This window comes from Astatotilapia calliptera, chromosome 13, assembly GCF_964374335.1.
Source record: "Astatotilapia calliptera chromosome 13, fAstCal68.1, whole genome shotgun sequence".
NCBI classification, from domain to species: Eukaryota; Metazoa; Chordata; class Actinopteri; order Cichliformes; family Cichlidae; genus Astatotilapia; species Astatotilapia calliptera.
Genome location: NC_137434.1, coordinates 575,788 through 588,468, shown reverse-complemented (window position 1 = coordinate 588,468; position 12,681 = coordinate 575,788). Strand labels below are relative to the sequence as shown.

Below are 12,681 nucleotides of genomic sequence, written 5' to 3'. Positions count from 1 at the left end.
GAGCTGTAGCAGAACACCATCAATGTGCAAACTCAAACTCGTAAAATTCTTACCGGTAAGTGATTTTGACTTTTTTGAACATTAACCCATTAAGTATGAGATGAACTAGGTCTGTGACAGAAGACTATTGTGGCTCTTTGAAGTTGAAGGCTGTGTTTAAAGGTTTCGACTGATATTTAATTACTTTTTCATGTGTAATTGTTGCCTGGCCTGAGTGTTCAGTTAGCTCTGTATATGATGGTAACAGGATCCAGACACAACAAACACAACGTAAGTGTGCACGTTCCACATGCAGTGAACCCAAGCACCTGCTTATATTCCTGCACCTGCTTTGATATAAAATGAAAATGGTAGAAAAACAGCGTGGGGGAATTCTTCTGTCAATAGATTAGCAGAACAGAGGTGTCTCTGTAGTCATACTTCTATTGACATCAATGAAAACACAAAGTGTATCTTTGTTGTTTTATTACTTTAATTTGGCAACTTGCTCGTTGCTCCTCCATCACGATTAAACAAAAGACAGAAAACCACTAATGGCTACATACATATCCAAACTGCATCAGTATGTCATTTTACAGTACATCTCCATACTCATAAGGTACATATTAATTTACAGATAATGAGCTAGAAGTCTACACACCGGCCCTTCCTCTCCCAATCTCCATAGCGAGTTGGCTCTGGACCCCGTGGGCCCCCCTTCTCCTTCGTCACAGGGTTCACATCATCAGGGAACTCTGAAAAAATAAGAGTAATTGAGATCTTCAGTGACAGTTTTCCTTTTCTCAGTTTACAATAAGGTGAGTTTCAGACCTTTTGAAACCTCTAGACCAGGGGTGTCAAACTCCAGTCCTCGAGGGCCAGCATCCTGCTTGTTTTTGAGATATCCCTGCCCTACCTGCTGTTGATCACCTGGATCAGGTGTGCTTTGCCAATAAGAAGCTAAAAGGGCAGGTTAGTTGGAAAACAAGCAGGACAGCGGCCCTCGAGGCCTGGAATTCGACACCTGTGCTGTAGACCAATTTGTAATGAAAATGCATATTAAATATAAAAATATACCTTGTCTAAATAAACGCACTGTCCATTCAAATGAAAATGTTTTGTTAGGAGGACTAAGCACATAGTCTAAAAATGTTTCTTAATATGAAAGTTTGAATCCATTTCAACGACTTTGGCCGTTTCTGATTTAACTTCATGGTCATTCTGGAGATTACAGTTTGCACTTGTGAGCCATTTCTAAACTTAATCCCTATAACCACTTCCCAAAAACCAACATCCCAGATAGGGCCGCTCGATTATGGCAAAAATGATAATCACGATTATTTTCACTGAAATTGAGATCTCGATTATTTGACGATATTTATTTAACAATAACAATGTGTTGAATAATGACTTTAAAAAAATAATATAAAATAGTGCAAATACTGATAACAGTGCAAATGTTTGCAATATAAGAAATAAATGTAAACGTCTATGTTTAGTGAGCTTTGCAGTGTTGCTCTGTGGTGCAGCTACACTGTAGCAAAGTTTACACACTGTGTCTACTTGATCCAGTCTGACTGAACCCATAATGCTTCCACACCACTGAAGGTTTTTACCTCTTTTTAACCAACGGCAGTCACTCTCCTCTCCAAATAACTTCTGCTGAGCTTTCCGAGCTTCCCTCGGGTCCTCTTAATTGTTGTGACGCGTGTTCGAAATGCAAAGAGGTGCGCTCGATTTGCCACACGGAGCAGCGCGAGAGTAAAGCATGAGGGAGGGGCTAATAATCGGCTCAGTCGTTTTTAATGATCGTTGAAAGCCCAGATCGTAATCGTGATTAAAATTAGATTAATTGAGCAGCCCTAATCCCAGATGTCGGACAGAACGTGGATGTGACTCCTGAGTTTGTGTGTTCCAGTAACAACGTTTGAAAAGTGAGAAAAAACCATAGCATGCTCATAAAAACATTCATGTATAACTACCAATGTAGCATACTAGCTTTTAGAGCTTAAACACGTTCATGGACAGAGGCGGCTCAGTGTGCTGCTTATGGCTCACTTATTTAATCCAAAACAGTGGCAGTACAGATGAAAGTTTTACAGTCCCACTGCTGTTTAAACTCACTACCACCATCACCTTGAACTGGTCCCTCAGGGTTGGTGGGTTGGCTCCGACTTTCTGAATAGGAAGTACAAACTGAAGTTCCAGATTGAAACTCTGACTGGGAGCTCTGAAATTCTGATTTTATTTGGAGCAGGACACGATTCCAGCTGCCACAGGACGAAAGGTGAGGTACACCTTGGACAGGTCATCAGCCTGTTGCAGAGCTAACAGAGAGACTGACAACCATTCACACTCACATTTACAACTATAGGCAATTTAGAATGACCAGCCAACCCAACTCCACTAACTGCATGCTTTAAGACTGTTGGAGGAGAACCCAGTACAGTGCTAAACACTGTCCCACACACACGGCCAATTAGGCCACGCGGTCATCAACAGTTTTACTCTCCTGTTTTATCTTAATCTCTGTTCGTGTTTCGAAAAACAGAAACAGCACTTTCATTCTTCATCATCCCTGATTATTAACAGTATTATTTACAGTTTGTTCGCTGATCACTTTGGTTGTCAACTTGTTCAGTGCAGTTTGTAACTGTTTGTTAACTAGATGCAGAAACGCTTTGTCTCTTTCTCACTTTCTAGTACATCTTTGCTCGTCTCTTCGAGGTTGTCAAACCGTCCTTTTGGGGTTTTGGCCTTCTTCAATGGCTCCTTGTCATTCACCGCTCTGCTGGCTGCCCGCAAACACCCTGAAGGAAGAGACACACTCAAGTATTAGGTTCCAGTTTATTCAATGGCGTCTTGTCTACTTTTGTTTTGTTGAAGATCTGTACCCTGGCCACTTCTTCTATGGAAGGGGCCTGACCTTCCATGATGGTTCCTGTTCTTGCTCTTCTTCTTTCTCAGGTTTCTGCTGCCTAAAATATTCACTATGCATACTATCAGTTGTACCTATCTTCCTGTATACTGGCGTTAACACTCACTAGTCCTCGGCCACCTTCCTTCCACTTAGCATACAGACTTAGGGTGCTGGGTTTGGGGTGAAATCCTCCATGCATGGTAAGGAAGTTCCTTGTCTTGATGTCAGTGGCTTCTGTTTCCTCCTTTGGCCAGTTTATTATCCCAGCAGGGCGTAGATGTTGATTGCCTGGATCTTGTTCTTCCCATTCAGCTTACTCTGCAGATATTTGGTGGTTGTGGCTTTCCTGGCCGCCTCTTCATGGTTTCCCTTTGCCAGGGGGATTTCCAGGTACATATTGCTATCCTCAGTAATGTTCCCCTTTGCCTTCAATTACTACCTTTGCTCTCTTTGTTACCACTCAATTACATTTCTCCAGTCCAAATGACATTCTGATGTCACCGCTGCAGATGTTAGCGGCATGGATCAGTGAGTCGATGTTTCCTTCACTCCTGCCCTGTAGTGCTGTTCGCCGCATCAACACTGAGTTGCTGCTGCTCTCAGGGTACTGTTTATCTTGTACAGTTCTAGGCACTCTAGAAGCCATGTGTGAGACATACACCTTCTTGTGGTCAATCCAGGCGGTGCACAGGTTGTTCAGTCTGGTCAGTCTCGTGTGGCTGCTCCATCTAACATTAGCTTATGTTTTGCTCCTCTAGTGTGCTTGACAATTCCCTTCAGTGCCCTGATCATGTATTGAAACATGTACTGTTCATCTTAGCACTTATGATGCCTGACAGGTGCTTCCCTATTGTATTGAGGCAGGTTATTGGTGGTAGTTGGATGGGACTGGTCCCTTCTGGGGATCCTTGGGAATCATTTAGCCATTCCAAGTCAATCTTGTCCATCAGCAGCTGGTTCATTTGTACTGCCAGGTGCTCGTGGAGTGCAGTTAGCTTCTTTGTTAGCCTGGTGCTGTCCAGAGACCCTTTCCTGGATATCTGCCACTGTGACAGTTACTGGATCCTGTTCACGGAGGCTGCTGTGGTTTGCTCTTAGTCACTGAACATTGTTGTTGTGTGTTGCACACATTAACACATATCTATGATCTTTCTCAGCTGCTTCTGGACCCACTTAAATGTCAAGAAGTGTGAGTTTTCTCCCTTACAGAATGCAACATATCCCGTCTGTAACTTTCCTCTGTCAGTGCGCCCCAGGGTGGCTGTGGCTACAATGTAGCTGCCATCACCAGTGTGTGAATGTGTGGATGACTGGATGTGTAAAGCGCTTTGGGGTCCTTAGGGACGAGTAAAGCGCTATATAAATACAGGCCATTTACCATCTTTCCAATCAAGAAGAAACATTTATCCACTATTTAGAATACGGACTCTTCTGTTCATTAATTATGTACAGGACCTCCTCCTGGCTCTGTTCTTTTGTTCTGCGGGTAGATGTATTAAATAAAGCATTTAAAGAACAGTTCATTTTCGAGGTTCCGTTTTCTCTTACTGAAGCGAACAAACTGACCTGTGAAAAGCGGCTCCACAGCTGGACTCTTCCAGAACAGCTGTCTGGAACACACGCGCAGAAGAGACATCTCTGAAAAACAGAAACCAGCAGTTGTTTTCTATGTACTCCGCCTGCACTTATACAATGACGTTACTGTTTGTCGACTAACATTTACGCAATTTTCATCATCATCTAGCGACGAAAAGTGATCGGCGAGCCAGTGCAGTGCTGCATGCAGCCAGCAGGGGGAGATAAAGGCTAAATATCCGTTTTGATATTGACTCGTCGGTTTAATTATTTAATTAAAATACAGCTTCACGTGTAGAAAATAAGGTTGTGCAATTCATCCAATTTTAATCTAGTTCGCAGTTTTAATTTTCAGTTAAATTAATGAGATCAAGCAGTACAAAAATGCGCGCTTTGCTAACAGAATGCAAAGGAAAGCAGAGCAGCCGCTCCCTGAATCAGCGCTCAGCGCTGCCTGCGTGTGCAAATCACAGCTCACTGGTCTGGACGGAAAACACGGGGTCACTACACAGCTGCGTCCCATCTACGTCAAACAGTTTTTCCAAATTTGTCCGATAAACCCACCGAGGATGGAAGGCTTAGGAGAATGTTCACAGTACAAGACAAGATACACGGTCTCCTGCAACACCTGAACTGTACACGTGATCTCACAGCTGTGGAGGACTTTTCTGTTTTATTTACATCACACAGGTACAATGAATGGAGTGTTATTTTTACGTGCAACAAAAGTATTTTTTCCCATTAAACTTAAATAATCATGACAAATAGTCCCGATCTAAACAGTGATAAAAGAAAAATTAAATATACAAATACAAAACAACAGCAATAATAATAATAATGACAACAATAATAAACATATGCATGCCATATTTTTTTTCTTTTTATCATGTGCACCTCCGCATTTACCAGTGAGTTAAATTGATGAGTTTTCATGTTATTCTACTTTATATTTCCAGTGCACCAAATTTTAGATGGAATAACCTTTGCTGTCAAATTAACGTGGCAGCAAAAGTTATTAGAATAAAAACTTTACACAGTGAATCATAAACAACCAGCCAATAAAATAATGCCACCTAAGAGGTTAAATGAATGGCAGTCATCATCCCTTCAAAATTAACATTTTCATACAATACCCCGCACCACCACACACACACACACACACACACACACACACACACACACACACACACACACACACACACACACACACACTATGGCCCTAGTATTGGTATATATTGAAAATATAAAATTTCAGACACGACTTGCAATTAAAATACTTGAACTTTATTTCAAGCAGCAGCTGTAAAATAATTCTTTGACATTAAAGCATGCAGAATGATAATGTAATGATATAACATTATTATTAACAGTCACTTAAAATGCAGTTTCGTTTTGGAACTTAGCCCTCTAACTGTTGTACAGCACTGTGCGCCTGGAGTGTTCAGCTGCCCAGATGAAGAACGAGAAACTCCCTCTGCTCTTGTACTGCCAGTTGACAGTGGAGTCAGCTGTTTTCACAGGACAAAAAAGTGTTGGGCACCTGAATCAAGTGAGAGAAAGCAAAACCACACACCCAGTATATACAGTCCAGTCTCATATGAGTCCAGTTCACAGAGACACTGGCCACAGCATCAGCTTACAGTTTTTTACAGACGCTAGGACACATGTCTCAATACTTAGGTCACGTTTGCAAAACTCCTCACACAGTGAGCACAACAGAAGTCTATGTGGGCTAAACTGAGGATCAGTTATCATTGTTTTGGCACAAAATGCATTCAATGACTACATCTCTCAAATTTCATGAATTATCTTCTCACTCAGACACAAAAACTGCCAAAAATCTTTGTACGTACAGGACATTTTGCATGTGCTTACATACTGTTTTCAAAACTGTTAAACTTATGGCCAAAACAATAACACAATGCAAAACTTGAAAAGAGCAAAATGCAACAGCAATATTTTATTGAAACATGTTTTAAATCTAAAAATGCAGTTTAACCAGCCACAGCTGATTCTCATTGTAGATGAACATCTACACAGGTGTTACTCCTTCAATTTTTCAACTCCTTCAATTCTGGCAGCCAGAAGATTCTTTCCTAGGTGTATTGCCCTAGATGACATGAGATGTGATGTGGATGAGAACCTGTGGCCAAATGGAGAAGACCGAGTAGATTAGCATTACTATTGTATGTGTATCAGTGGATGGTGTGTATACAAATTCTTGTATTTTGGGATTACTTAGTGCAAAAAAATAAAAATACATAAACAAATATTAACGAATTCTGCATGATGTCTGATTCATTCCAGTAACATATATTGAAATTATAAACAGAGATGTGTCCTTGTTTTACACAAGTAAACACTGTGTAATGCTACATGTTGTTAGTGTTTTTTAGGTCATTGTTTTGTGGGTGACAAAGTGTGTTTGTCGGCTGTCAACCTTTGCTAGTGTTCTGGAAGAATGAGTTTATTTGAGACCTGAATGAAGTGTTTTGGTAGTTGTAGTGCATTTTGAATGTGAAATGAGCTGCTTTGCCAAGCTGACGGTCAGTTAGGAGGATTGTGTGAAGAGCTTTGCAAAAGTGACCTAAGTATTGAGAAATGTGTCCTAGCGTCTGTAAAAAACTGTAAATAGGACAGCTGATATTGGGACCTTATAAACAACCGACTATGTAAAGGCCCTCCTACCCTCTCCTACTAGAGCTTTTTAAAATTGCTCATCTCCACAGGATTCAACTGTTGCAAAGAATCACTTCAGAGTGTATGATGCAGCGGGCCGTGCAACACCATTATTTTTTTATTATTTTTTAAGTATGTCAATGACATCACTGGAAGCAAACCAGGCTGCAGCATGCGCACGCACGCACGCACGCACACACACAGACACACACACGCACTCAATTAATTGCTCGTTAACTGAAGGTGCCAGAAAGCCGTTGCCCACTTTAACCCCTGATAATGACTTTTGTTCAGAAGTACTAAAACTGGTCAGGAGATAATCTTGATTTATATGTAGGTTACTCTAAAGCAGGGGTGTCAAACTCAAATACACAGTGGGCCAAAATTCAAAACTGGAGCAAAGTCGCGGGCTAACGTTAATATTTACTGAAAAAAAAATCTTCCTCCAGATTTAAGAATGAATCTTTTCTTATGGACTCAAACAAGTTTTTCTGAAAAACTGAATATGGAACAAGCAAAGCTTTATACTAAACAATATATATATTAGCTGTATAATACCAGCAGGCCAGCTCTAATAATAATTTGGTATGGCTTTGCGGGCCAAATGTAATTAGGCTGCGGGCCAAATTTGGCCCGCGGGCCAGAGTTTGACACCTATGCTCTAAAGCCACACTTCCACTGTCTGGTACTGCTCAGCTCACTTTGATCTAGGCACATTTCTCTGTGTTGTTCTCCATTTAAGACAGAGCTCACTCAGAGGACTCTAGGGTGAGCTCGGAGGCAACACATGAAGCTCACATCATCATTATCTTACTCAGGGCATTTATTCTGGCCTGACCAGCAGGACGTTTTGCTGTGATCCTGGATGTGCAGTGGATTCTTTCGCTGCCTTGTTGTCTTTCTTAAACATAAGATTGGGATGTGTTTATTAATGTATACGTATCACAGCCCCAACATTTTGATTTAATCTGATTTCAGGCTGTTGCAGGGATGTGTGTGTGTGTTGGGGGAAAGGAATTCCAGGAAGCTCCAGTGTGGATCAGCTTCAGCGGCTCAGCACTGATGTTTCTGAGTGGATGATGAAATTCTCCTTCAGCCTTTCAGAAACCAGTCCTGGCAAATGTCACATCACACATGTATACACGCACAAACCTGCTCCTGCAGTCTGTTGGCATCAGTGAAAAAAAGCAGAAAATATCCACATTTATGTTTTTGTTTATACACGAATGTATGAGAAGAACTACATCTGTCTGACAAAAAAATAAGCAAAACAAAATTCAAACGCCTGATTTGCATCTGGAAGTGCTGTGAGAAGTGACTGACAATCAGTGAGATACTTCAACGATAGCCTGCGAAGAGAATTCCATCTACTTAAATTACAGAACATAACACAATCATAGTATTTGAAGAAATTCATTATTTTTTCACTTCAGCCATTAGCGTGTCACACGGGGAAAACTACGGCATACGTGTACACACACACACACACACACACACACAGTGGGCAAAAAATGAACACACGGCAGCTTTGTGTCATTGTTTTTTGGTGTCAGGTCTAAGATCCTTTGCTTTACAGTGGTGAAAATACAGTGGTGAAAAGCCTTTTACAAAAATAAGAGAAAAGAAAATGTAATATGAGCTAAACTGTGGTGAAAAGTGTGTTTTTTGTTAAACGTACTTGTAAAGTGCCATGGTATTTGTTCCCCCATTAATCGGATGATTTTGGACCATATATAGCCGAGCTGCAGTAAGACGGGGTGAAACACACAGGTTTACTCTTCTCACTCTCGCTGTTATTCATCTCAGGTGATAAAATAAGTGCTCTTTTATGCTGCTGTAAGCCAAAATTCATTTCATGTGCATGACATAGTGTAGGATAATATGGAACACAAAAAGGTGAAAACTTGTGTCCAGCAACACAAGTCAACAGATGAAAAGTGGCAGTTACATCACAAACTGCTGTGAGGGGCTGGATAGACACTGATTGCAGAAGCATATTCTTTTTGTAAGAGACCCCATATGAAAATACGTTATTTAGCCATTAATCATTTAGTCTCTTTTAGGAAATTACAGTAGCTACAACAACTCTTCGATGCCACTCTGTAACACTGTCCATCAGTACTCCTCCAAATTATTCCCGAAGATTAAACCTTGGTGTCTGCAGAGCTGGATTCACTCCAGACCACTGAAGGATCCACCTCAGACTGTGATCCCCATTAAGAGCGAGTAGTGCTGGGGGACTCTGTCTGATGGCGCTTCAATGTCTGTCTGACAGTAGATGGGTGACAACAAGAACAGGGACATGACCTTGCATGTAGGCTTTAGCCAGCTTCTCTGCTATTAAGCAGTCTCTCGGACACCCTGCTGGATGGTTTGTGCTGATTCTACTCGCAGGCAGTTACGCTGCTTATCTTTGCGGTATTCTCGTTCCATGGCTGCAGGCTCTGCAGGGCAAATAGAGAGCTGTTCTGTAGGCACAGCGGGTCTGGGGTCACGGGTTGGTTGATCGTCTTCTGGAAGGCCTCCTGCTGCAGCTGCATGAGGATCCGATTGGCCTGCTGCCGCTCAGCCTCCCGCTCTTCCGCCGTTTGCCGCCTGTATCAACAACAGAGTGACATGAAATCGAGCACAGATTCAGCACAGTGTACAAACACGAGCTGTGACACTCCGGGGGATCAGAATCAGGCTACATCGGTTTGTTTTGGGAGAGACACAGAGAATTTGGAGAGTTATGCTGTATGTTTTCATGTAGCTCAACTGTCTAACTAAAATAGGCTAATGCAAACAGTTTCTTTCAAATATCAGTGATGTTTGATCTTTAATAGTTATTATTATGAAAATGTTTTCTGTTGCTGAATTTGCTCTTAAAAATGTAGAAATGGGAAAGTAGTATTAAAAGCCTTTCCTGAGCTTTTCTGTGACACAGAAAATTATTATTTCCAGGACAAAAAAAGAGATTTCTACAGACAGAGAAATGTTCAACAATATTACCACATTTTAATAGTCACAGAGCCAGAAATCTTCACAGAGCGCCTGTTTCAGTGTCTCCAAGTTGAGCTATATACATGCCAGTAGCTATTAGTAGGCTCATTTCATTTGAATTCATTTGTCCAATGGCCTTGTTAAATTGGGAGGAAGTTTTCTGCCTTCAGGCACTTCACCACAATCCTGCAATGAAATTAAGCTACACAGCCTCTACCTCTATGAGGATTTACGGTAAATGTGCAAATAAGAACACAACAAGATAACGTCACAAAAGGGAAACTCATGGTGGAGTATTTGGATCCAAGGAGACCTTTAAAAAACACAGATGGTTTTCCTGACACCCCCTAGGAACCAAATAGACACGCAGTCTTTGATAAAGAATGTCTGTTCAGCGCATGTTCGGTAGATTTTGTACCAACGCGTATACACTGGTAACTTCACCTCCACTTGGTGCGTCTGTTTTGGAACCAGGTTTTGACTTGTGCGTCGGTCATCTTCAGTGCTTTGGCCAGCGCAGCACGTTCAGCCGACGCCAGGTACTTCTGCCGGTGAAAGCGTTTCTCCAGCTCACAGATCTGCAAGCGGGTGAAGGACGTCCGGGGCTTTTTCTTCTTCGGCGGTGTCCGGTTCTGATAAGGGTGACCTACACGACGTGTTACAGTGAGGGGTGAGAGGGACACTAAACAGGAGAGAAGGGCAGAAGGACGAGAAAGGAAAGGACAGGATGAGACAGGACAGGGAAGCAGGATATGCAGAGCAAAAAGAAACCGAGAGCGCACCAACAGCGTAGCAGGAGAAAAGCAGCTCCGTAAAAATAAATAAAACTATTACATATATCACACGTATCAATAGTTTCCTTTAATATAATGCAGAAATCATTTTTTATGTATATATATTTTAATTCAGGGATTGAAAAACCATGGGCAAACCACCACATTGCCTTACGGCAAATCAGCCACATATTTAGTTATAAACAAAATTATATTTTCAAAATTTAAAATCAATATTTTTATATTAGAAACACGGTGCAGTTACTAAACACTAGCGGCTCCACAAACACAGAGAGGCAGCCACAGGTTTTCACGCGTATTCTGTCTGTGTACAAATTACTGCTGAGAAGAACGGATTCTTCTCTTCCCCCCGTTTTATTGTAAGTGGACATTTGCTTTTAATTAAAAAGTACCGAGTTTAAACTAACGTTTAGTATTGCTATTTTATCCTCTCTTCCACACACACTCATATTATTCTTTTTTTATTTTAAACAATGAATAATCGGGCTACAAAATGAAGAGAGGCCGCAAAACAGTCTGCCAGGTACATTTACATTTTCATCATAGGAAGGACCAATAAATACTACTTCTAGCAATTCTAATAATAATAAGTGGATACCTGTGAATCTGTCTTTAGTGTAGCGTCGATTGCTCTCCATCCATGGGAACGTGAGCGCTGTCAGGTTGTTGATGGTCCCGCTCATCGCAGGCATGGAAGAGTTCCCGGCGCTCAGAGGCCGGTGAGCGGGCACACGGATGACCCCGGCGGAGTTGACGTTAGCACCGTTCATATTCACGCCCATACTCATTTGATAAGCACCGCCGAGGGAAGACATCCCGCACGCGCTGCCGGTGCCGTTATATCCGCTGCTGTTGCACGTGAAACCTCCGTTCACGCCGCCGCTCGCGCCGCTGTTGTAGGCCAGGTGTCCGTAGTCCGGCTCGTGCATCCTCGTGTCCAACATGCAGCTTTGCTCCACGTTGCTGAGGATCTGATCGATGCCAAAACTGATGGACTCCACTTGCGCGTGCTGCTGCAGGTGCGCCCCCAGTATCCCTATGTGATCCATGGCTTCCACGAGCCGCCGCGAGCCCCCGCTCCTGCGCGAGGAATTTAGGCTGCTTCACGCGCCACTTCCTGAACTCTAATGTATGTGCTCACGCGAGCTCCGGCAGTTCTAGTGCATGCGTCTTTCTGTGTGCGTTTGCAGGAGAACCCCAACACCCCCACATCCCATACTCCCCTCCCAGCGCACGAGGACACCAGTCAAACTGCCAGAGATTAGACAGAGATGAAGATCCGGTTTCAGGCCTGCGAGCTCAACTGGTTAAACAGGCCACTGCTCTCTAAAACACAAATTAACCGCCGCACACGATCAGTTGGAAACAATTGAAGATGTTTGTGCTTTTGGCACTTTTTTGGACATTTACTGTGCGGGCCTTCAGGCCTTCAGCCGAATATTTAGCTTAACAACCTGAAACAAACCGTTTGTGCTCTTTCTTCATTCTCTGACGCTAAATTCAGTAGTTTTCATTTGTTCCAGCGCTGGTGTGAATTACCGCAGGGAAAAGATTGAAAATTCAGTTTGGGCCATTTTCTCCCAGCTGCGCGGCGCTGAGCTAAGAGGAGCTGTAGAAATATGAATGAAGAAAACAAAAACGACATTTTTTTTGCTTAAGGGAATTTGAGTAGCATTTACACATTTTTCGTTTTTTTGTTTTTTTAACATTTCATACATTTATCTCAGCAACAGTGTTTATAGACCCCGCAGG

At 42.3% G+C, this 12,681-nt stretch overlaps 1 protein-coding gene across 2 annotated transcripts; it reads right to left on the bottom strand.

The window, feature by feature from the left end:
• Positions 1–454: 454 nt before the first annotated feature.
• tlx1 (T cell leukemia homeobox 1) lies at positions 455–12,100 on the bottom strand. Of its 2 annotated transcripts, none has more exons than XM_026189002.2 (4): positions 11,528–12,100; positions 10,580–10,817; positions 4,466–9,748; positions 455–734 (listed from the first exon to the last, which is right to left on the bottom strand). In XM_026189002.2, the coding sequence occupies exons 1-3, from the start codon at positions 11,976–11,978 to the stop codon at positions 9,538–9,540; spliced, it is 900 nt and encodes a 299-aa protein (XP_026044787.1). In that variant the 5' UTR covers positions 11,979–12,100; the 3' UTR covers positions 455–734; positions 4,466–9,537. The 2 variants fall into 2 exon arrangements, with proteins under 2 accessions (XP_026044787.1, XP_026044788.1); XM_026189003.2 differs by having other exon boundaries at positions 10,580–10,781.
• Between the last annotated feature and the right edge of the window lie 581 nt (positions 12,101–12,681).